We start from the raw sequence: 25045 nt of genomic DNA on the forward strand, positions 1-25045 counted from the left end.
ATGGCGGAACGCTATAGCCTGACGAACTGATGGCCTAAATAACTATAACCTATTTATAATTACTAGGCTATATTATTTTTATATTTAAATGCCTCTTAGCGCTCATTATGACTATTCTAGATATAATCTAGCCTATTATAAACCTAGTCTTATTAAAGTTATAGATATCTAAGTCTATAATGCTATATTTTGTAATTATATTTACTATAAGCTGAAACTATACGTTTATTACGTCTAGGTCTTTATATTAAGCCCTTTTATAGTTATACTTATAAAAAAAGTGCGTCTAGAGTTATAGTTATTACTTAATGAAGTTTGAGGCCTAATGCTTCCCAATAGGGGGCGCATTGCGGTTAGTAAGTAGTTAATTAGCTATATCTTCTATACTACTAATATAGGGAGGAAACAATTGGGAATCTAGGTTGAGAATATACTTAACTAGCTTCTCTTCTTCTAGCGTAGTTAAATTCCGCAAGTTGGGCATTATGTTGCGTTGTAGTAGGGTTCCCTTTATTTGCGCGCTAAGTATTAAACGGGGGACTAAATAGATCTTTATAGCAGCTTGGACGCTAAGATTTGGGTCTTTTTGGATAGCCTAGAGGGCTAAGTTTAATCTGTTTTCGCTATTTAGTGACTGCATTATTTGGTTGTAGTAGTGTGAGAGTTGGAAGGTAGGAGATAGGTTAGGCGCGGTTGGGTGGCCAGCTCGCTTATCCGGCCAGCTCGCTTATCAACCACGTTATACCTTAGTTGTGTCTTTATATAAGTTACTGCCTGACTAGACGGGAGCTAACACAAGCGGGCTGGACCTTCTTAGAGTTCACAGATGTACCCGAAGTTTCGGGGCGAGTCAACTTTGAGTGTCCCCAGCTTAGACGGGGCGGAAGAAGGATGAACTGGCTCGGAAGGATATCCGAGGACGTCTTCGTATCGTATCGGGAGTGAGGGTCTCGTACCTTCTTCCGCCAGAACGGGAAAATCCAACCCGCCGACCTTGTGTAGTACAGACACTGTTACACGAGTTTCTCTTTGAGAGTCTCATTTCGTGGTCAAAAGTTGCTTGACCAGGGGCGAGTAGTTGCGCAATCTCGATGACGGAGTTGCGCCAAGACACACAGCCGCCGCGTGATGGTGATATGTGCCAGCCTCATTGACGCACCAAGACGCATGATCTCAGAAGATGCCGTTGTCCGCCTGCCAAGAGAACGATTGAGCAAAAGTTCGACATACGCCTCCACTAGCGACCTGGGTGAGAGGTGAGCTAACGACGCCAAGAACTGACCATCCGCCGGTCATGGACATGTACAGAGTAGCAGTGGCAGCTTGGAGTGGAAACACGCGTCTCGCAGACGAAAGAAGAGGGCTAAGCGACATCGCCATCATTGACATGGCAGAATTGGGGATCTCGGTCCGCTTCAATCTGCTTGGTGCCAAGACATTGATGGGAAAGTTGTGAGGCTCGTTCGTCTTGATCAACGGGCGCAGAGCTAATGATGGGGGCTGGCAGAATTGATGGAATGGGGTCGTTTTTGTCCCGTGAGGCTTGATGCCTGTCTGTTCAGCACAGCATGTGGGCAGCTCCAAGGGCCATGCCGTGTAGGCCGGGAATACGACGATGAAGCTTTGCACAGTTCGTCAGTCAGTTGCATTTGATCCTAGCTTAGAGGCGTCTAGCGTCTTGAAAAATTGTTAAGCACACCGATGTACTATGTAGGGCCAGCAAAAGCTGTCAGGTCTAAGAATATGGCTAATGTCGATGTGCTAATCTGAACAGAACATCCGGGGGATGCGAAGTAAGGTATCGGATTGGCCAGTGCCAATAGGATTCAGTTTCAACTATGAGTTTGGGAACAGACGTTGCGCAGTGTTTCTTGAGTCTTTTCTAAATACAGCAACGTCGAGAAAAGGGGCAGATTATTTTTGGAGGATCAAGAACCTCTTTGGCCATGCAAAAGATGCAGCGCTGATCGAGATAAACAGACACAACGCCAAGAGGTCGGGAGCTGTATTTGGCCCTCCCACGTGGATTAATTAGAGGGAAGTAATTTGCTTCCGGGCGCGATGCGTGAGAGTACGACTCAGTTACAGCTTAGCAAGCATCACTCTACCTAGCATCGGCTTGTCTAGCGTTGTGCCATTGATCTTCTCATCCATGTGCCCATTTTGTTGCTGTCTAATCATCAGATCCTAAAACCAGTTAAGAGAATCATTGAGGGCTCGATGTAGCATCGGTTCATTAGACATTCTTCAGTAACAGTCGGTTGCTGCCCGCCTCGTCCTTGAACCCTGGAAGAATCAACTCCATAGCGGCGACATCCCTGCAGACGCATGCCCATATTGCGGACCGAAGGCCCTCTCGCACAGCTGCGACGAACCAGGACAAGCCAGGCGGCTAAAATGGGCATGGCTCTCAATGATGAACGTGACGGGAATTCTGAGAGAGACATCAAACGGCAAACAATGGCAGATTGTATCCGTAAGTCCGCGTATCGTGAGGAATGCAGGAGTATACATACACGATACTTCTGGTGACTATTCCAGACAGCGGAGAGTAAGGCACCTGCAGATGGGTGGATGGACAACGTGCTGACTGCAGGCTGCAACGCAATGCAGCGCAGCCACCTGCAGGAACTCTGAGCCGGTAACCCGCGACTCCAGCCCGCATGCTTGTGTCTCGGGATACATGATAGAAGGAAACCAAAGGGGACCAAGTCATATCAAATCAAATCATATCACCGACGCCTGGTTCCTTCATCCGCATCTCCGAGACATCGTTCTAGTCCCTGATGGCACATACGAGAGACAGAAAGACGGCGGAAAGGATTCCATGGACGGACCCGAACAGAGAGAACAGTCCAGACTCATTGATCACTTATCACTGCCACCACGCCACATTTCCGCCAAAGTAAGTACCGTACCGTATTGTTCACATAATACAAAGCAAGCACACCTGCGCCCTGCTCACCCTCCAGCCCAGTTCTGCCCCGGCTTCTGTCACTCTAACCCGGACGCGGGCCCGGGAGCTAGCCCCGAGGTGCCACGTCAGGGGTCTCGCTCACCTTTAGCCATGTGTTATGCCCAGCGAGGTGTGAGCCTGACAAGGAGCCCATGGAGCTCTCACATCGCGCTCACATCGAGGCCGCGCGCCACAGCTCGCGACCCATCTGAATAAGATTGTACCAGCGCGTTGGACAAGTCCCGTCGAAGATGTGTACTCAAGTACGAGCATGAATCGACACACCACACACGCAACAAACTAGCAGTAAGGAAACGAGTTTAAAAAGTTCGTGCCCTACATGCAATCGAGATGACATGACATCAAGCTGCCTCTGTGCCAACAGCAAACTGGGTGCCTCCCTGCTGAGGAAAAACGGCGCCCAGGCTCTACTTGTCTGCTCTGTACCAGTCTCGAGTCACACCGCCCTGGAGAAGCCCATTCTGCGTGGGCAGTCTTTTTGAAATCACCGTGGACAAAAAGGCCCTCCAAGCGGGACAGCGAGCCGCCCATCTGATCTTCATCAATCTCCAGGTCTCCCCCAGAAACCAGGGGCCCAAAATGCCTCCACCACATCGACGTTCGAGTCCCTTTCCCAGTCCCTTTTTCAGGGAATCAGAGAGCCCAATCCCAGTTCTTTCACGGGCTCTTCACTCTTCACCACTGCCCATATCCATCCACCCCAGGGCCCCCTCTCTGAGAGCGCAATGTTGCCCTCGCTTCTGGTCCCGTCTGCTCGAGGTGAACATCCGTGCGAGAGGCATGGGAAAAGTCAAAACAGGCCACTTTTCTTGCCCAACGGGCGTGCCCACATTGTGACTGCACCGCCGCGACGTTTCAGGGGGGCAGCAGTGTTGCAAGCAAGTTCGTTGGATGAAGGATGAAGCAAAGCAAAGCGTCCATGACCTCCTCTGCTGAAGAACACCTCGAGCTCGGAGAAGAGGGGCATCTTCTGGATGTACATACAGAGTACTAGTAGGATCCTTCTTGATGAGTGTCCTTTGCTCTGCTGTGGCTCTTCGTTGCTCTCCTTCAGAAAATGCACGGACGAGCGCATGTATTGCCCTTAACTACTTAGCATGGCGCTAGTTTCGATGTCCGCATGCGGTCTTCTACCCACCGACTCTCATGATGGACGAGGTGCGCCCTAGTGTAAAGAGAGTACCAGGGGAGCATAATGGAGGGGGAGGGAGGGGAATGGAGGCTGTTAGCTCGGGTACATGGACATGACCATTGGCAGCTTGTACTTCCCATACGTACATCCAGCATCTTATGTTGCAGTCGGGGACCCTTAGTTCTCTCGGACTTTCTTGCCTTTCTGTCGTCTTCATCATCCTTCTAGCTGAACGTCAAGCCGCCATTCAAGCCAAGCACTCCCATCAGCTCGCGGTGTCTTTGCCTAATTCAACTTTTGTACCCTATCCTACGTACATCCCGTCCCCAGCGCCCCAGTTCAATCCAATCCGTTCCTTGTCTCTTCACCCACATCAACTCATTGTTCGTTCCGTTCCCTGGAGCCTCGACACCTCTTTCTTTCTCTCACTCTGCTTCCCCGTCCCCTCCAAATCCAACCCCCGGTTCCCCCTCGTCAGGCTCTTTCTTCTCAAAAAGGGGTGCTGCAGGATGCATGTATCTGCACCTGCATACGGATACAGATACTTGACTTGAGCACCACCACCACCCCGACCAGACCAGACCAAACACCTCGAGTCTCCGTCCCGATACCGAACATCAATCTTTTCATGATCACCATGGATCAGACCGCTCCCACAGCCTAACAGCTCGATCAATCCATGCGCGCCATGCCCGAAGCTTATTTCCACCTCCCAGGCCCCCCTACAGTACTCCTTCGTACCCAGTGTTCAACCAGGACATAACATATCTTCTACATCCCACTTTCCTCCTTGCCTACTGCTTAACTCCTTCGGCATTTACGCTACTGATTAACGCTACCCGCGACGGTCCATACGTACACTCGTACTCGCCGTCCTACCGCACACACCACACATCTCCCTACTACGACTACGATCACGACGACGACGACGATACGAGCTAAGGAATTCGACTCCAGAAGGAAAGCAGAAAACGAGAGACAGCGATTCAAGCCCCGGACCAGAATATTAATCATCCCGACCCGCCAGCAGCCATCTCGACCCAGATTTCCGATCTTGTGTCACTGTGTTCCCCCACAGAACTCTGTCTGTTGGAGCACGTCGAATGGCCTACCCCACCTGACACTGATTCACAATGGTGAGTTGATCCTACGTGCGATTCCCGTCATCGCCTATCTCCGTCGGCCGCCCGTAAAGGCATGGTGATGTGATGTTTCTTCGAGCATCAAGGTCATTGATGTTGTCTTGTGTCAAGATCGTCGTGTCTCCTCACTCGATCTTGACCCTTGCATCACTCCTTCAGCATGGCACATGCCCAGCCCCTCCGTCGCGCCAGTACTAACCTCTGTTCAGCCCGTTGCAAAGGCTTGCGCGCCGTGCTACTACCAGAAATCAAAATGCACCTTCTCAGAAGGTAACCCGCAATGCGACCGCTGTCTCATGAACGGCCGGGATTGCGTCTTTGTACGCCCCGTGCCTCGCTCCGCCGTCAAGGGGCGCTCCAAGGTCGCCATTCGGAGCAAGATCATGGGCCTCAGCGGCAATGGCAACGCACCATGTCCGACATCTATTCCTAGAAAGCCCAGTATAGCATCGACGACAACGACGACGACAACAACGACAACGTCGCCGACGATACCGAGTACGTTACCGACATCGGCAGTCGCCCGTATGGGCCCGGCGCCGTTCCCGAAACAACTTCGAAAATCCAATGTAGCGTCCCTCTCGAACCGCGTAGGAAGCCCGCCCGATGACGCCTCCTCTGACTCTTCGTCCGACTCTGCTTCCAGCCCGCCGTCCAAGATTCTCGATTCCCTCAGTCCCTTCGGCAGCACGCTGGGCCGCCTGGACCACGTAGAGAGGAACTCGTTATCACGGCTGTTACACAAGGCCAACTTTATGCAGTACTTCATTGGGCCGACATTCGTGGACAGCATGCAGCTCGACATGACGGTGCACCTGTTCTCGATGTTCGACCAGGGCAAGGACGCCTACATTGCGATGTACAGTGCCTTCGCTGCGACGATGGGCTTGGAGACAGGCGAGTACGATCCGGAGGCGAATCTCCACCGAGGAGCGATGGCTGTCGAGCAGCTCAGGTCATGTCCGCTGCCCACACTCAAGCGAGAGGAATTACTGCCGTGGGCCGGTCTGGGGCTGGGCATCGTCTACTTCTCCAACATGGCCCTCGGCACAAGTGCGGCGCCCGTCCGCAGATACGTCCTCAGCCACATCCGTCATCTCCTCGGCACATCCTTGATCTCGAGCGAACGGACACACTACATCCTGGTGTTCATGACGGCCGTGGACATCAACGAATGTTTGATGCAGCGCGAGCTCCCGGTATGCGGCATTGCGCCCCCAGCGGAGGGCCACGTCGACGCGTATTTGGGTGTTTCCATGCCACTATTACAGCACATGTATGAACTGAGCAGGATCAGCTACAGCCTCTACCACGAGGTCGACGTCGATGATCAGAAGCAGGCGCTGGACGATGTGGAGCAGGAGATCGAGGCGTGGCAACCGCATATCCCACCGGATTTTACGAATAGGTTCACCACCGGCGAGGTCATCCACATGCTGGCCCAAAGCCGTATATACAAGACGGCCGCGCTTCTCTTCATCCACCGACTGAGATACAAGTTTGGCGAGAAGGACGACATGGCCTCGGCCATGGCCAAGAGCATCATGTCCGACCTGAAGATGACGTTGACCGTGTCGCAAGACACGCAGCGCTGCGCCAGCTTCCCCTATACCCTCGCAGCCATCGAGGCCCGGGACACGGGTGAGAAGGCTGTGGCGATGGAGGCCATGAAGTGCCTAATCGACAGCAGCAACACCAAGTACCGGAACAACATGGAGGCTTTCCTCAAGGCCATGTGGGATACCAGAGACGCCAACCCCGGCACTTCCTGGCTGGACCACGTGCCGAACCTCCCACCGATATCGGTGGGCGTATGAGCCCGACGGAACCAAGGGCATTGTTTTCGTTCAATTCAATCAGATGATTTTTTTCCCAAGACTACATGTTTTAAACCAGGCGAGAAGGGTCAGATATCACTTTGTTTATGGTAACGGCTGATGGGATTCGTCGAAGCAAGATGAGGATTACTTGCTATCGCACCGTTTTGTTCGTTTTGAAAACTTGAACCCCGGCACGAAACAGGGGGTCTACCCAGTGTGTTCATGTTATCTGCTAGGAGGTAAGCGAAAATGGGTTATGACGGGGTTTTCCGTCGTAGTGTTGAGAGCCGAAAACGGCGGTCTCTTTCTAGAGATCACGGATGGGAAGGTTTCACGTCTGGAATATCCGCTCGAGGGAGAGAGGATGAGCGAGCGGCGACGACTCAATCTGGGAGGAGGAAAATGTGATACCATTCTCTCGTTTCAACACTCAATCAAAGACTCAATTGTTCATACATCTATCTGGTCGACTCGCAACTGAATCCACACGTCAAGGACTCTGGCAAGCCACAGAAGTCAGCTCTGATGCCCAACTGTCACGATGCGCTTAGACGTAGAAGAAGCTTCCCGCACGTTGATATTGACTATGGTGGCACGTAAGTTTCATGCCAGCATCGGACCTTGGTCGCGCCCAGACTTCGCATGAAATCGGCCCATGTGCGGCGGGAAACTTTCTTCCTATGCTGCTCTGCTCACCCTTCCCACCACACGCGACTAAATGGAGGCATATGAGCGCCTTGGGAAGGTTCTTTCGCGGTGGGAAAGAGTGTGTAGAGCGACTCGAACCCGTCCCGCATTGGATGGCACCACATGGCACAAGCTGGGTAGACCTCGCGATTTGCGTCTCAGTTCACATGATGCCTATTCCCCGCTGACTGTCATCTGGTTGCTTAAACATTTCTTGAACAAACAAAAGGAGCAAGTTCGGTCAAAGAGTCCTCGTCTTCCTATTTCGCGGTTCATCTTCCGTGGCTGGGATCTACTGTGTTTGCGGTCGGTCCGACGGCAAAACCCGTGTACACAAGTTGCAGGAAATGGCGACTTTCTTTCTATCATCGCGGGTCATACCGGCTGAGGAGGGGGTTGATGCTACTGTGACCGTTTGGTTTTGTTTTTTACGTGATAACGTCGCAACATTAACCCCGTCGCTTAAGGGCAGGATGGCATCGCAATAGTCCAGGTAGCGATGAATACGTCCCTGACGCACGGGGTAGCCATCGGTAAGAGTTGGTCGCAGCTTTTGATGAAGAATCGACGATGCGCGGCCCGACAGTCATGTGCTGAGTTGGGGTGATCCCGTCCACTCGCGATGAGGCACGCTCCTGCTTCCGTATCTCCCCTCGGAGATTTGATAAAAGAGGCCTGCCGTGACATCTGGGTGTTCCTGGGAAGATGAACCTTAATTCGATTGCGAGGGCTCATCGTCGACAAGCCATGCTCGTTAGTGGCACGCATCTAGGTGGTGGGCAAGTGGTGCCGAGATGCCAGGCCTTTGCTCCGAGTCGTTTTTTGTTCACGGAATTGAAATCCCGCCGGAAGACAGAATGAACCGTTAAACCGTTGAACCAGGAATAGTCAATGGCAGTTCATTGCAACCCTTATCAAAAGACAAATTGGCCGGTGGGAGACAGCAAAGCGCGAGTTAACAGGTATCTTCCACCGCGGGACGAGAAGAAGGGTCCAGATTCTCGCCCATCAGCAGAAAAACCAAAATACTGTGAAGTACGCCAGACACGTGGAGGACCCGAGATGCAAGGTGTTCGACGCATTCGGTGACCACGGGGAAGCTTAATCCAGAGAGCAAAGCTTGTTGGCGCGGACGCAAGCGGACGGAGCGCGCTCCGAGCACGCTACGAGCAAGTCTTAGCGGGCATTCCAAGCGCTGACGACGAGTTCTCGCAGATCGCAAACAGCTTTATCCTCTCAGGGAAGAGGGATGGAGGGATCATCGAAGTGATGACTGATTCAGTCGACTCTTTCTCTGTTAAATCCGAAGACCCTGCGGCGGCGCGTGGGTCGGTACGTCGCGCTTTCGGCCTCGGCGGCGAAGATGACGCCGAGGCCGAAGGATGCTGGTCATGGACATAGTCTCAGTCCGCTCACCCTTCTTCCCAGCCGGACCACGATTTGCTGAAAGCCGTTCAGCCCCAGTCGGAATCTGGATTCGCAAGGAGGCCAAGACATATCGTCAAGTTTGTTCTGTTGGTGTGTGGAAGACAAAGCCCGCCATCACCAGCAAAGCAGTACTGCCAAAGGCCGAAGACATGGGCCCGGACTCCTCCTCCGCTCCGACGACAGGCTCGGGGCTCTCGCCGACAGAAGGCCCCGAGACGCCGCGGCCGGCGAGCCAATCACAGAACAATAACCCTACTACTACTACCACCAACAGTAACAACACCACCGCCAGCGGGAGCGGGATCGGGGCCGGGGCAGCCAGCGGCCGAAGGATAGAACGGTCATGTAACCTGTGCCACAGGCGCAAGATCCGGTGCGACAAGAAGTCGCCGTGCTCGTCCTGCGCCCGCGGCGGGTTCCCCTGCTTCTATCCGCAGGCGGGCCAGCCGATACGCCGGGTCCGAAAGACGACCATCGCCGACGTGGCGAGCCGGATCTCGGACCTGGAGAAGACGCTCGTCGCCGGGGTGGGTCAATCGCAGCAGCTCTTCCGCGGCCGAGAATCATCGGCCACCAGGGAGACTCCGGCGCCTGCGCCTGCTCCTTCTGCGTCAACTTGGACTCGGCCGTCGACGGCCCCGCCGTCCGGGTCGTATGCGAAGAGCCCTGGCGATGAGATCCTGGTGAGGAAAGGGACGTCGAGTCAGTACTTTGATGAGGTTCTCATCTCAAGGGTCATTGAAGAGGTAGGTTCTCATCCATCCTGATCATAACAGAACGATTTTAGCTGAGTCTTTGCTCCAGGAACATGATATCCAGTCAGTCTTGACAACACCCCGGAGCGAGCCCGCTCCGCAAGCGGCACCATCGCCGTTTAATCCCATGGGCATCCTCTCAACGCCGGACCTCAAACAAGACCTCACACAACTCTTGCCCCCGAAATGGGGCGCGATCGAGCTGTGGAGGAACTACACCGACAACATTGAGTCGTGCAATAAGATCATCCACCGCCCGACGGCCGAGGTCCTCATCTACACTGCAATAGACGATCCGGCCAACGCACACCTGGAGGCTCTGGCACTCATGTTCGCGGTGTTCTTCGTCTCGACGATTGTATTGGACGCGAACACGGTGCAGAGAATCGTCGGAGAAGATAAGCCCACGGCCCTCCTCCGCTTCAAGACCGGGTTGGAGCAAGCATTTGCCAAGGCCGACTTTCTCGAGCATCCTTCGGTGAAGCTGCTGGAGGCTTTGGCTATCTATCTCGTAAGTTCAGCTTGTTTCGGCCTCTCATCTGTATGTACTCATGTTCATGCTGTTTTAGGCAGCTCTTCGAATACACAACCCAGGCCGAGGTCTCTGGACCTTGAACGGCCTAGCCATCCGAGCCGCCCAGTCCATAGGTCTGCACCGCGACGGCGCACGATTCGGACTCTCCCCCTTCGAATCCGAGATCCGCCGCCGACTATGGTGGCACCTCGTCGCTCGCGATGGTAGGGCATCCGAGGATTACGGCATCCAGAACCCGACCAGCTTCAGCTTCCCCATCGGCGTGAACTACCCCTCCAACCTCGACGACAACGACCTCTATCCCGAGATGAAGGAACTCCCGCCGCCGCGGCCGGGCTGGACGCAGATCACGCTCGCCCTGATCAACATCCAGATCGCCCGGTCGTGGCACCAGCTCGCCGAGATCGCCTCCGAGTGGAAGGACAAGCCGGTCCCGGAATCCGTGCGCGAGAAAATCGTAAACGACCTGCGGGACTACGCCGAAGGGTTCCTGCGGCACTGCAACCCCGTGATCCCGCACCAGCGGCAGACGCTGCTCGTGGCGCGGTTCATCATCCGCAAGGTCGACCTCGTCACGAGGCAGCAGTGGCTCAACCTCGAACACCCGGAGGCGCGCGAGTCCTTCGCGACCGAGGAGAACCTGAACCAGGCGCTGGAGATACTCGAGGCCGGGATGAGCCTCGCGTCTGACGAGCTGCTGCGGCCGTACCGCTGGTCGATGCGCGCGTATCCGCAGTTCCACATGATTCTCTACGCCTTGTGGCATCTTTGCGTCAAACCGGAGGGGCCGAATGTTGAAAGGGCGTGGAGGGCGGTAGAGATTGCTTTGGATAACGCGAGGTATGTCGGCACGGGCTCCGGGCCTGCGGCGAAGATGACGGTGTTGGAGGCTTTGAGGGCCAAGGCTGTGGCGATTCGTCAAGGTGTGAATGCTGCTGGGGGCGGCGGTGAGAAGGAAAAGGAGGTGTATCCCACGCCTGGGGCTACTGACGAAAGGTCGGAGATCGAAGGGGTGGAAACTGGCCTGGATGGGATGAATGGCGTTGACAACATGGATTGGAACAGCGTCATGCAGGATTTCCCGGACTGGAGCACGTTGATGTCGGAGTTCCAGACGGATGGGTTGGCTTTTCCGAATTACCTCGACTAGAGGACATCGACTGCCGGAAGCAGCGATATGGTTGAGTTGCAATATATGAATTCTCGAATTTAGATGAAGTACATCGCAGTACCTTCAGCTTTTCGACGCGAAAGCCGCGATTCGTTCACTGGACCCTCACTTTCTCACCCCAAATGTCGGTGGATAACTAACGTACAGCATGAAATTGTCATAAATTACAAAGCAGGTTAGATGCAAGGAAGAATTATCATGGCTTCTGTGTGTTTGAAGCGTTGATCTAATTCTCAGATGATTGATAAGTAGTAAAATATCGAGGATGTTTCTCGCACATAGTCAAGTAACACTAGGTTGAGGGCATTGCCAAATTGTGAGGCTCATCCGATCCCAAGTCTGCAAGCATTAGGTTACCACGGATAACTCTGCTTACCACAAATAACCTTACGTCGGAACACGCCCGACAAAGATTTCTCCAAAGGGCGTGAAACATGCCACATTCGTGTCTTCATTGTGGATTGCGATGATGCGAGATCATACCCTGCTTCAGGATTGGCTGCGAGCGATTCTGCACATGCAGGTTTCTTATCTACAGTCCATCATCAGCGGGAAACAGGCTCGGCGTTGGTCGCCAGAGGGTTCGGTGCGGGGTGTCTGACACGGTATCACCATTCAAGGTCTAGATGGCGTCACGCCGGGTTCGGCCCCGACCCACCGAAGCGCAAGTCATCTCCAGCCGGAGCCGATGCGCCCCAGGGACTCCGGGGTGTTGATAAGGGAGTGAGGCCCATTTTGCGCGGGCGTGTCTTGCATTCGTGTGATGTGCTCTCTACAGCTGAAAGTTTATCAAAACCTTCACCATGGGAACTAGCCAGCAACTTCAGGTCGCCATCATCGGCGCGGGTATCGCCGGTTTGACGGCGGCTATCGCACTGAAGGACCATCCCAGCATCAACGTTCAGATCTATGACAAGGCCAAAGAGCTGCGAGAAGTCGGCGCATCGATTGCCCTGGGGCCAAATGGTTTAAGAACGTTGGAGAAACTCGGCATCAAGAATGCGCTTGATGATGAAATTGCTTTTCGCAATAAGTCAGGTTATCCCATGATCTATCGGTGAGTGAGTCTGTTTCTGATTTGCACAACATAATCTGATATGCGGTAGACACTACAAAACGGGCGAGATTGTCTCGACTGACGAGCATCATGGTGACGTTGAGCCCCGTCATAAGACGGCTCGCTTCCACAGGCCGCACTTGCAGCAGGCTCTGCTCAAGCACATCGAGCCTTCGCAAATTCATCTCAACAAAGCGTTCCGTGAGATCGAGAACGACCAGTCCACGCGGAAGCTGACAATCACTTTCACCGACGGCACCTTCATCGAGGCGGATGTCCTTCTCGGCGCGGACGGCATCCACTCCGGCGTGCGGAGCTTCTACGTGCCGTCGTCTCGGTCGAAGTGGACCGGATGGACGGCCTTCCGCGCCGTCTACCCCATCTCGCACCTTGCCCATATTCCCGACATCCCGGACGAGGCGGAACACTGGTGGGGCGTCGACCGGACGTGGTTCATGTCGAAGCTGGGTCGAGATTTGTTCTGCATCGTCGCCTCGCACCAGAGCGATCCGGATGCGAAGGACGCGTTGTACAAGGACACGGTGTGGAACACGGACAGCGATGTGAATCTGCTCAAGGAGCACTACAAGGACTGGCATCGGCTGGTGAGGGAGATCATCGATGCTACGCCGGCGGATTCCTTGAAGGTTTACCCTAATGCGAGCGCGCACGGGTTGGACAGCTGGGTCCTTGGAGAGGGTAGGGTGACGTTTGCTGGCGATGCGGCGCATGCTCACGGTGGTGCGTTTGCTGCGGGCGGCAGTCTTGCTATTGACGATGCGTGGGCTTTCGCGACGGCGATCAAGCATGTGTTCCCTACCGATGCGACGGAACTCCCATCAGCGGGTGACATTCAGAGGGTCTTGAGGCTGTACGAGAAGACGAGAAAGGCGCACACAGACCGAGTTCTCGACACAGTGCACTCGACGAATGCCAAGAAGGTGGAGAGGGTAGGAAAGACTGAGACGGATGAGGAGCTGCGGGCGCGGATGAAGAATCGTGTTGAGCCTGTTTGGATTCACGAGCATGATGTTGAGGCGGTTTTCAGACAGGTGCTGGCTGATGAGAAGGCGAGTGAGTTGAGGAAAGCGGAATCGACTTCGGTACAGATAGAGAGCCGACTCTAGACTCGTAGATGATCACCAGTAGAATACTCACACATGCTTACTGACGAAACCGATTGACCCATCATGTCCGTGTATTTTGTATAAGCTACTCTCACTGCGATAAGCAAGCGCATCTCAATTTCATCTTTCCTGAGTAAAGAGTAGTGAATGAGAAGAGCGTGGGTGATAGACAGCGGCGGTGCAAGAGGGTCGGTTGCATCAATTACAGCCGCATAAAGCTTAAATTAACCAGTAATTAAAGAAACCAGATTCTCCTCGCGAAAGATGATAAATAAGACTCATATCTCAATGAGTCTTCATGTTTGCTCAAGGATGAGCTGAGGTGTTGATGAGTGAGCGCTCATATGAGAATTCCAGGTAGTGAGTGGTCTGTGCTTAATCGCTGGGGTGGGGCTTCACATACCCCATTGATTGGCCAATGGCACATCATTTTTCCATCGCTCCGAGCTAACCGCCTCTCCCGCTGGGCCCGTGCTTTCCAGCCAATGAAAGAACTCGCGCAGCCCCCACCTGCGCCTTCCCGTCTGATGGTGCGCTTTCTGTCGTCCCTTCCCGCCGTTTCCTGCAAGCTGATAGCGGGATGTACCTTGTACCTTTGCTTCCCCAAGCTCCTTCTTGTCTCGTTTCGTCTCGTCACAGCCGCTCTTTTCCCCCTTGCGAGGCATCGGGAGGCTGCATTTCGAGCAGGAAATACTTGGATTGCTTTCTTCTTCCATATTTCGTCCAAGTCGCATCTTGTGTGACCATCCCGTGGCATTCGCGTCGGCTGCCAATTACCCCGCCGTTCTCCCGCCGTTGCGCCCGACGGCCAAACGTCCTCGTCTGTCGTTTGCGCCTCTCGATATGGCACAGCTTTCCTACCCTTTGGTGTCTCCAGGTCTGGCATCATGATCATTCGGGCTGCCTGGTATTTCCACAGCATACAAGGTATGTTCTCTAGCGTGCATGGGTCTTCAGGTCAAGTCGTAACATCTGCCTTACAGATCGCCAATCGCATCATGGCACCGCAAACCAAGACGGCACAGTCTGTCCCGAGGACGCCCAAGAAGTCGAAACAAAACGAGCGAGTGAACGAGACCATCGAGAAGCTGAATCGCGACTATAACCTTGCTATCGAAATCCCCGATGTCACCCTCACACCCCTCAAGATCTCGAACCGCCGCAAACACGATCCTGCCTTTGCCCGCAGTAGCAAGATCGTCAGCGACATCACATACCATTGCCGTCAGCCCAGCCCGATGATTGATAAGATATTGCACTCTTTCCACATGGAAGCTCGTGCCGCAAGCCAGAAATGGATCCGCTTGACCGATTGCTATGACGAATCTGGCCCAGCAACACCACAGCCACCCAAGGCTGCGTCCCCAGGCGAGGTGCTGGACCTGCAAGAAGTACTGCTTAGCGTCCTCGAGCGCGCGGACCCCAATGAAAGGCCAAGGACATTTGCACGCGCCAAAAGCGTTCCAGCCGTCTACCCTTCTATCGAGGGTCCGAAACCCAAGAAAAGACCGCAGGATGATGGCAAGAAGGACTCACCGAAGAGAGTCAAGGCCAGCCCTCCAGACGGCGAAGATGTCGACGAAGTCATTGCCGATGCTCTCGACAAGGTCCCAAGCCGTTCGAGATCCGCCAAGCCCAAGTTGCTCTCAGCCCAATTCTCGACGATCAACCAGGCTAGCCAGAGACATCCAACATCCTTCATCCCACCCCGTACCCTTCAATCAATGCGGCAAAGTGTTTACGGCAATCCTTCATTTGCAGGCCCTTCATTTGCAACGTCGGCCAGTACCAGTCACGCTTCGATCTTTTCCGTTGCGAAAGGGCCACTTCCAAGCACTCAGGACACAGTACCGGCCCCAAGCGCCGAGACAAAGAGAAGATTCGCGCCTTCGCAGGAGCCCAAGTCGTCCCAGTCGCAAGACCTCTTCCCGGCATCTTCGGGCCATCTTGATGCCCTCAACGTATCTTTCACTGAGCACGAAGCAGAAACTTCTTCGAGACTTTATACCCATCCTCCAGGCCTCACTCAACCTCTAGGCTACGTACCAACGCCGGCTGGCGGCAGCTCTCCTGGCCTGACCACCATCTATTCAGAGATCTCAGGCATTGATGATTCGGCACTGTATCAGCCTATATCGAGTCCACTCAAGCGATCCGAGCCGGTACTTCTTCTATCGCGGCTCGACGCTACCTGGCGTGAGTCTTTGGACCTCTTCCCCTAATTGCAGCCTCGTCTATGCCACGAGAATCATAGCCTCCTTGCTTTTATACTGATAAGTCACCAGCCAGATTTCCGGCCTGGCTCAATCGGGCTCCCTTCGCCATTGCGTGGGAGATCACACGTATTGCTCTTCACTGCGGCGTCGATCTTGGCGAGGTGGTCATGAAATATGACGAGGCTTGGATCAATTATAGCAATCTGTGGAAGACACTCCTAGCACATCCTTCTTTTGCCGGCAAGGCATTTCCCGAGCGACCTACCAATGATGCTTGGACTGCGGGTTTGAGCGGATTCAAGTCTCCTCGCGGTCAGCACGTTACTTTTACAGCCTCTCTCAGCCAGTCTAAGAAGAAATCAGGCCCGATGTTTTCTCTAACGATGAATCCGATCGCTCTAGACCAAGGCTGCCGTCTACACCGCCACTTTGGCTCTGATCGCTTCTTGGAGCTCGTGATTCCTTCACCAAACTCGTGGGAAAAGCCGATCAGTAGTCCTGAGGTGTCGCAGGAGGTCGTCAGCTGGTTTACCTCAAGGCTCCACTATCTCGCCGGCAGGCTGTGGCGAGCCTTTTACGCCAGAGATGCCGGGCACAAGAAGCCTCAGACCAACGTGAGCCTTGGCCCCGACCCGAAGCCCGTCTTCCAAGAAAGACTGAGTCTATTCGCGGAGAATGGAAACAACTTTCATGCAGCTCTTCCAATTGGCGCCGGGTCCCTGGATAACCCCCGCGAGCTAAGGGTCAAGTTGGAAGTCCGGGACATGCTGGACTGGCTTTTGCAACTGGACAGCAACGTCTCCCAACCATATCTGAAGCTGTTTGCTCGTATTCAGCTCGGTAGGGTGCAAAGATCCTTGATCGGCTTCGTATAGCTAACAACTCCAGGACTCAGTAAGACGACTCCGGTGGTCGTCCTTGACAGGACCCAGATACGACACCAGGACGAAGACATGTTGTCGCCCACAGGCAAAGTCATGAATGATGGCATCGGACGCATGTCGCGGCTACTTGCGCGAAAGATCAAAGATGTCTTGGGCCTTGCTGACGTCCCTTCCGCCATACAGGGACGATTAGGCCCGGCCAAAGGCATGTGGATTATAGATGTTCAAGACACGGTAGACGATCTTTGGATAGAAACTTGGCCATCTCAACGGAAATGGATCTGCGACTTCCTTGATCCAGAACATCGAACCCTTGAAGTCCGAGCTCACGCCGTAGAGCCCCGGTCCGCAAGTCTGAATGTGCAGTTCTTGCCTGTTCTTGAAGACCGTGCCATCGACAAACGCGCCATGAGGCAGGCTATTGCAGATAACCTTGTGGATGAACTCAACCGCGAACTGGAGGGCCAGAAAAGCGCCATGAAGTACCCGGTGCAATTCCGACTGTGGGTCAACGAAAACTCGCTGAGCAGAAGGCAGCGCCTCGCCAACAACCGGGTGCCCTTTTTAGCTGGCCTGCCTGACTCATCCGAAGAGACGATGAACGTTTTGATCGATGGTGGCTTCGAGCCTTCACAGCAAAAGTATTTGCAAGACATAGCATGGAACCTTCGACGGACAAAATGCGAGAATCTGAAGAAGAAGATGAGCATCAAAATCCCCAACTCGGCTTACTTCTTCATGGTGGTTGACTTTTCGGGCATCCTGGAAGAGAACGAAGTGCACCTGTGCTTTTCGTCCAAGTTCCAAACCGAATCCTTTTCTGATTCCATGCTTCATGCATGTGACGTCCTCGTTGCACGCTCTCCGGCGCACTTTGTGAGTGACGTCCAGCGAGTCAAAGCAGTGTTCAAGCCAGAGCTGCATGCGCTGAAGGACGTCATCGTCTTCTCGGCGAAAGGGAATGTCCCGCTCGCCGATAAGCTATCGGGCGGCGACTATGACGGAGACAAAGCTTGGGTTTGCTGGGAGCCTTCTATCGTCTCCAACTTCAAGAATCACGACGTGCCGCCGAGCCCGGACTTGTCCAAGTATCTCAGAAAAGACAAGTAGTTCTCTGATACACCCCCTATGTCTTTTCACAAAAGTCGCCCAGGCTACTGCCTGGGCGCTCCACTGTCCCTGAGGAGTTTCCGAGGCTGAAGCATCTCTGTTCTCTCATATGGAAAGGTGGATCAAATGATGGAATTTCCTTTTGAGCGTTTTGCGTGGATACCCTTTCGTTTTACTTCGGGCGAGATTTGGCACCATCGTGGTGTTGTGTGGGTGCTTGAGAATAGACTCTGGGTTTGCCCTTGACATTGATGGTCTTTACGAGTCCCTTTTGATCTGCTTGACCGTGTCTGTCCCAGTGGCAAATAAACCACGAGGGTTGATTTATGGAGCAGATGACCATTGAACAGAAAAGTCTTGAACTGTGTCCGCAAGGCGTCCAAAATGAAAAGCTTGATTTCTCAGAAACGATAAATGAGGCGGGCGGCGTTCAATAATTATAAAAGGTAGACGCTTGACACCCCATTCGCCCCCCCTCTCTCTCCTTTTTGTACATCTTCATCTTCTGATTTTGTATTTACGAGCTCAATCTAAGTACAATAAAAGATGCCTCTCCAAGACAAGCACACCTCGCGGGCGAACCTGCGACACCCGAATTTCCAACTCAGACCTACGTCAGCTCCAGTGACTGGGGTTACCAATACCGCGAACGCCTCTGCGTCCTCGTCAAGAGCCTCTCCCAATTCCACCATGGGGAACAAAAGCACGGTGGATCTTACCATCCCCGACGCCGTTTCGGCCCTCAAGGCGAGAATGGAAAGTGACGAGGAGGCCAGACTCGAGAAGCAGAAGCGTCCCATGGCGGAGTCTCGAGAGCTTAAGGAGATGCCCAAGGTTCGAACGGCCGTGAGCGACCGCCAGTTACAGCGCAAGCTAATTGAAAGCAGTTGAAAATTCCCAACCAGGAACCGACGCCCGTTGCCTCTTCGACAACAGCGCCTTTCGATGTCGGTTCGTCGTCCTCCCCGAACACGCAAGGAAACGAAAGCATCGCGCCCGTCGACAACGAGAGTTACAGGGGCAAGTACCTCCCGGAACAGGAGAAGTGGGTGCAGGATTGCTTGGCCAAACGGCGGCAACGGGAAGAGCTTCAGAAACTAAAGGAGAAAAATATCGAGCGCAAGCGTAAGCGTATGCTCGAAGAGAGCAGAAACACGAAGACCGGCCCGAAGCTATTCGCAGCAAGCATCCCGTCGATAAACGGCTCTTCGAACTCACCGCTCAATATGCCTAATCTGGGACGGGATATTTCGGCGAGCGCCGAATCCCGGATAGATAGGGCGCGCCGAATACGGCTTGCGAGAATAAGAGAGGACCGGAGGGACGCGCTCGAAGAACAGGCCGAGATCGAGAAGGCCGTCGAGACCGAGGTCCTCGCCCTCTTCCCCTGGCTGGGCCACGCCGCTAGGTTCGCCCTGAGCCCCACGGAAGGGATGAAGCTCAAGGCGCTGGACTGGTACAACAAGCAGCGTGAGAAGAGAAAGATGGGCTGGGAGCTCATCGATGATGATGAGGAGGAGCGTACGGCGCGGATGAAGAAGATTGAGAAGATGCTTACCGCTGCTGGTGTCTGGCCGCCTCAGGACCCCAAGAAGGACGTCGAGAAGAAGGCCGAGGAGGCTGGTGCTTCGGCACAGCCTGAGGAAGTGGAACTGCAAGATTTGCAGGCCGTCGTCCCTCCTGTCGACAATCGAGAGCCTGAGCGAAAGACGGATGCTCAGTCAAAGGCCGAGTCGAAGGCCGAGCCGGATCGATTCCAAGAACTGGACGCAAAGGAAGCAACCATAACCTACTTTCCGTTACTTCCTGAAGATCGACTCACGGCCGACGATGACGCTTTACCCGGGCCTCAGACTCCGCGGACCTCTGCCGCTTTTGAGCAATGGGAGAAGGACAATGTCACAACTGTCCGCCCTCTCCACCCCGTCGGCAGCACATTGCAACGTCCTCCGACCGGGTCGCCCAGGAATCTGGAAGCGTTTATCTTGCCGTCGGAGGAGGATCAGCAGCAACAGCAGCAGCGGGCAGAGGCTCGCAATATTGAGAGGGTGAAGAACTTCGACAAGATCGAGGCCGACGCCCGCATGCCGACCTCCATAACCTTCTTCCCCGACCAGGTCTTCTCAACGGACCGAAAGGCCAAGATCGAGACCGATCACTCGTCTGCCGGCGTCATCGCTGGTTGTGAGTGTTACGAGTGTTCACTACAATCCAGGCAGAGATTTGCGCCGAAGCCTATGAGCAAAGACACAAAGGGCGCATATGGATCTTTTGCAGAGTTCCGTGTTGATGACAATATGTACACCTTCAATACTCGACCCTACGATACTCAACCTTTAAAGCCCGAATCCTACAACACTCCCGCGACTTCCTACGACATTGAGCCCCTCGGCACTCAACCGTTCGACAGTCCTCAATCAATCAACGCCGAAACCCCCGGATCGCCAGTCGGAACCCTCATGGATATACCGTCGCTCGCTCGTGAATACCTCATGAGTCCTTACAACACGGTTCAACCCTACTCTCTTCTACCCTATTCCGCCCACGATTTACAGCCTCACTTTGCCGGCTCTTCGAACAATTCGAACAAGCGCACTACTCAAACCTACGTTTACAGTGCCAACCGTAACGACGATCGCAAGACATACCCACCGAGCCCGGTTCCCGGCTTGTCCGACACCCGGCCGACGCCCCTCCAGGAGCCGAAGAAGCCGCAGCCCGAGGCCAAGTTCGACTTGGACAAGGCGTACCGGGATCTGATCACCAAGGTGCGCGACTGGCACCTCTCCACCGCGGCGAGCGTCAAGGCCGTACAGGCGGACCTGGACAGGGCCTCGGCTACGGTGAACAGGTTGGAGAAGAAGGTAGAGGAGCAGACGCAGGCTTTTGATCTGGATGTCGTCGACACCGCTTGCAACTCCCCTTCTTCTGTTCCTGACCTTTCCCGCATGCCGGGCGATTCTACGGATTTGCCGCCCCGGCCCGCCCCTTTCTCTCCTCCTTCTCATGTTCTCACCCCTTCCTGTATATGGGACATGGACGACTGTTTGGGTTCGCCTGCCTCAGCCATCCATTGCTCTCCCCTTTCTTTTTCTCCTACCCCTTCGCCCTTTTGTCTGAATCCGTCGCCCCGGCCTGTCTCTCGCTCTCCCCCTCCTCGTTTCCCTACCCCTTACCCCCAGTGGTGGCACGATTCGCCGTCCTGGCCCGTTCCTCACGTGTATCTCCCGCCCGCCGAGCCTGCCACGGGTGTTTCGATCACTACGCCCGTCCCCGTCACTGCGAACGTGAAGGGCGACGAGGTGGAGTCTGCAAAGCCCGATGTGGAGAGCAACGTTGCGAACTTCGTCAAGGATGTCAAGGACGAGAAGGAGAAGACCGAGGAAGCCGATATTGAGAAGAAGATTGAGGAAACCGACGTGGAGAAGGTCGAGGAAGCTGACTCCGAGATCCAGGAAGGGCACTTCGCTCATCGCGAGAACGAGGAGTCGGACTTCGATGCCGACTTCGCCGATGACGAGGTGCCGAACTTGGATTTGTTTGACTACGAGACGGTTGAGCAATACCAGCTTGACGACGACGAGTATGACGATTGCTCGTGACATGGTGGTCGTCGACTTTTATGATGTGGCTGGAGAGGAGTTTATTGTCATGGAGGACTGGAGCATTTGAAATCCGGGAATGAGCCTTCGACGAGCTTACTCGGGAGACCAGTGATTCTCACCCCGAGGTTCCGCTCGGAGTATGTTCACATGCCTTTGTAGAAGTGTTTTATTGAATACGGGCTCGGGGATTTTGGTAGTGCGGTGTTGACACCAAGGATAGCTACGAACTTGTCGATGTAAATGCCGACAAGACTAGAGTTACCTGTAGGTAAAATTCATTCGATTAGTAAGTCTGAAGTGCCCTGAATTGTGATTTGTTTTACTGTTCTTCTACTTTCTGTTACTTTGGATTGAACTTTCTTCATTTTGCAAAACCAAGTATATTGAAGTGCCCTCGGCACCTCTAGACAGACGAAGACGGCAATCCCACAGCTGAAGTGCACAGATGTAACGCCCACCACCCTTAACGCCAGACCATGAACACGAAACCGTGAAACCTCAACCCATCTTGGCGGGATCCTGGAAGAAAATGACCTGCACCGTGACATCATCCCTGACGTTCCTCGCGATGGGGGGATACGCCAGCGCGGCGCCGGTGAACAGAGACCGCCGGGCGCCCCCGAGCGCGTTCTTGATCAGGTGGACGGCGGCGTTGTCCATGTCCTCGACGACGAAGTTCTCGGGCTTGGCCGCCCAGTTGGGCCAGCCGTACTGCATGTCGAGCTCGCTCTTCTGGCCGGGGCCGGCGGCGAGCTTGTCCTTGGGCGTCGTCTTGCCGGCCTTCTTCGCCGCGATCCACCGCGAGACGCACTCGACGGCGTTCGCGGACGAGATGTGGTCCCAGAGGCCGTCCGAGGCGAGGATGACGAAGGAGGGGCCCTCGATCTTGGTCGTCGTGACGACGGGCGCCGCCGTCATGTACGGTCCCGTCTTGGTCTTGGGGCGCGGGCTCGAGCCCCAGAAGTGGTCGTGGACGTGCGTGATGAAGTCGTTGTCCCACTTCCAGCGGTGGTCGCCGAAGGCGCGGGTGACGGCGATGCCGAACAGGCGTCCCGACTTGGGATCGATCATGTCGGCCTCCTCGCCGGGGTGCTCCTTGGCGAGCCTTTCGAACTCGTCCTGGTTGCGGCCGTTCTGGTCCTTGGAGAGCTCGAGGGCCGTGAAGTTGGCGGCGCCGGCGGGCATGGATCCGAGAACGGCGCGGGAGTCGCCGGTGCAGGCGACGCGGAGGGTCGAGGTCGCGGGGTCGAAGATGGAGAGGAGGGCGCAGGAGCCGGCGATGACGGGGGCGAGGGCGGCGGTCACGCGAGAGTCGGCGGTCTCGTAGATGCCGGCTTTGAGGCCGTCGACCGCCTTTTTGGCGCGGGAGAAGATGAGATCGTCAAGATTGGTGAAGGCCTTGATGATGGTCTCATCGATTGTGCTTTCTGGGGCGCCCTTGGGAAGTTGTCGAATGGCGGCTGATACGGCGGGAATCAAGGCCTCTTTGAGAAGAACTGAGGTCGCCCATCCGCTATTTGAGAGTCAGAAACAATGAAGTAGAGAATTTCACAAGTAGACTCACGCATGGCCGTCGTAGACGCCGTTGAGAAGCGTCTCGGATTTACCGACACCAGGAGCCAGGCCATACGCCATCATGTCTTCAACGGGGTGGTTGCTGGCGACTCTGGCAGCGTGGACGTGGGTTTTCTTTCCCTCGGCCGTGAAAGAGCCGACAAAGACATCTTGGCGAAGCTTCGCGTCAGCTTCTCCAAAGCTGCCGGCGCCAACAGGAGATACGGTGAGAGCGTCCAAATCAACAGGCCCGGATCCGAGTCTCGGGATGACGCCGGAGCCGTCGTCAAGCCAGTGAGCCAGCCCAAAGCCACCCGCGACAGAAACCAAGGCCAGGATAGTCTGTGGCGCACGGGAAGGCTTCTCACTCGGACCGGGTGGACGGACGGAGGGACGAGCGGTCGAGTTGTGACGCGCCCAACGCGGTACTGTGCGGGCTTGGACAGCACCCTGACAGAGGCGGAGGCCGGCTCCGATGGGTCGGCATGCAGCGCGCTGCATCATGATTGCAGCGCAGCTCTCTGGTTGTGGAAAAAAGGCAAGGATCTCTCTCTCTCCCTTTGGCGAACGGCTTGGCGAGGGATGGAACTTGAAGTGGTGATGAAGCTGGAAGTGGTGCACGGCGACGTGAGAAGTCGAAGGAGACGTCGTAGGTTTAAGGATAAGCGGCAGAAGAACCTGGCGGTAAGCCGTTTGGAAAGAAAACAAAGCGAAGTCGACCCCTTGCTCAAGCAGAACGAAACGGTGTTTTCATGCGTCTGAGGTAAGACGGGAGATTCAAAGGTGAGATTTTGTGGCAGGTGATCGCGTGTTACCGCCCCGGCGGTTACGGGGCACTTTCCCCAGCCACATTTAGGTGCCGGGCTACGGCACGGACCGCTAGGTAGCGAATCATTCATCACTCATCTCACTCATCTCACTTGGTGAATGAGGGGAAATCATGAGAGGTGAATTGCTCAGTCAAGGACAGAGGCACGGCTGTGAATGAATTCTTATTTTTCCATCGTTGATGAAATTAGATGTCAAATTTGATGGTTGGTGACGCGGAAATGGGGTTATCCGCTGTGAAACCTCACAACGGCGCCTTGTGTAACAACTGGCGCTATGGCAACAGCCACCGAGTAAATAGGTCGACCTTACGAGTGAATTCACATTCACTTTTATTCTACCCATGAAACGGACAGATACGACATGTTTCTAAGTCATGATAAATCTTATTAAAGCCCGTAGCTATGCGTGGCTTACAGCATGATCCATCATTCTGCCAGAGGTGCGGTTCCTCGATAACTGATCCGTCGGCGCTTCCTGAATTCACGATGAACTGCTATGTCATTTAAGTCCTAAATCCTGATAACTCTTTCATGTAGCCATCGTGCTTATCGTCATGGTACCCCAGGATTTCTAATGCACTGCTTGGCTTGTGTTGATGTATACGATACAAATAGTAATATGCGCTGGAGTGTGATCACGGTTGCGTATTCGTAATCAATCAGAGTGAATACCCTTGAATAGCTTGAGTTCTGGATACTAGAATTCAGGGTGGGAGTAAGTGAGAGGTGAAGTAGGCGTGGAAGTAAGGGCGGAGGCGGCTTCATATTGCCATTCACATCAGCATTGAGCACGTACTTGGCCGATCTTGGACAAATCGAAGGACCTACGCTAGACACCAAAGAATTAGAAGAGTTCTCAAATAAATATGACAAATGGATTGTTCTCTAAGAGGTACCAAATTCCCCAGACATTACGCGCAGCCAAACCCCGCCCCCATGTCGGCTACAGTCGGATAGGCCTACCTGTTTTGGCCACGGATACAGCTTGACGGCTTCGAAGTCTATATAACTGCCA

General features: G+C 54.3%; 6 protein-coding genes across 6 annotated transcripts; 5 read left to right on the plus strand and 1 right to left on the minus strand.

Moving 5' to 3' along the window:
- Positions 1-5418: 5418 nt before the first annotated feature.
- CkaCkLH20_02341 (zn 2cys6 transcription factor) lies at positions 5419-7068 on the plus strand (the record flags this gene model as incomplete). Its single annotated transcript, XM_038885060.1, has 1 exon — positions 5419-7068. The coding sequence occupies one exon, from the start codon at positions 5419-5421 to the stop codon at positions 7066-7068; it is 1650 nt and encodes a 549-aa protein (XP_038749848.1).
- A 2081-nt stretch (positions 7069-9149) lies between these two features.
- On the plus strand, positions 9150-11626 carry CkaCkLH20_02342 (uncharacterized protein; the record flags this gene model as incomplete). Its single annotated transcript, XM_038885061.1, has 3 exons — positions 9150-9932; positions 9991-10452; positions 10511-11626. The coding sequence occupies 3 exons, from the start codon at positions 9150-9152 to the stop codon at positions 11624-11626; spliced, it is 2361 nt and encodes a 786-aa protein (XP_038749849.1).
- Positions 11627-12450: 824 nt separating this feature from the next.
- CkaCkLH20_02343 (salicylate hydroxylase (salicylate 1-monooxygenase)) lies at positions 12451-13831 on the plus strand (the record flags this gene model as incomplete). The annotated part of the gene is made up of 2 exons (XM_038885062.1): positions 12451-12704; positions 12754-13831. The coding sequence occupies 2 exons, from the start codon at positions 12451-12453 to the stop codon at positions 13829-13831; spliced, it is 1332 nt and encodes a 443-aa protein (XP_038749850.1).
- A 998-nt stretch (positions 13832-14829) lies between these two features.
- On the plus strand, positions 14830-18041 carry CkaCkLH20_02344 (RNA-dependent RNA polymerase; the record flags this gene model as incomplete). Its single annotated transcript, XM_038885063.1, has 3 exons — positions 14830-16027; positions 16117-16887; positions 16936-18041. The coding sequence occupies 3 exons, from the start codon at positions 14830-14832 to the stop codon at positions 18039-18041; spliced, it is 3075 nt and encodes a 1024-aa protein (XP_038749851.1).
- Positions 18042-18731: 690 nt separating this feature from the next.
- On the plus strand, positions 18732-21643 carry CkaCkLH20_02345 (uncharacterized protein; the record flags this gene model as incomplete). Its single annotated transcript, XM_038885064.1, has 2 exons — positions 18732-18875; positions 18929-21643. The coding sequence occupies 2 exons, from the start codon at positions 18732-18734 to the stop codon at positions 21641-21643; spliced, it is 2859 nt and encodes a 952-aa protein (XP_038749852.1).
- Positions 21644-22144: 501 nt separating this feature from the next.
- Positions 22145-23701, minus strand: CkaCkLH20_02346 (protein phosphatase 2c; the record flags this gene model as incomplete). The annotated part of the gene is made up of 2 exons (XM_038885065.1): positions 22145-23159; positions 23211-23701. The coding sequence occupies 2 exons, from the start codon at positions 23699-23701 to the stop codon at positions 22145-22147; spliced, it is 1506 nt and encodes a 501-aa protein (XP_038749853.1).
- Positions 23702-25045: the final 1344 nt, after the last annotated feature.

The sequence above is a fragment of the Colletotrichum karsti genome (assembly GCF_011947395.1).
Source record: "Colletotrichum karsti strain CkLH20 chromosome Unknown Scaffold5, whole genome shotgun sequence".
NCBI lineage: Eukaryota > Fungi > Ascomycota > Sordariomycetes > Glomerellales > Glomerellaceae > Colletotrichum > Colletotrichum karsti.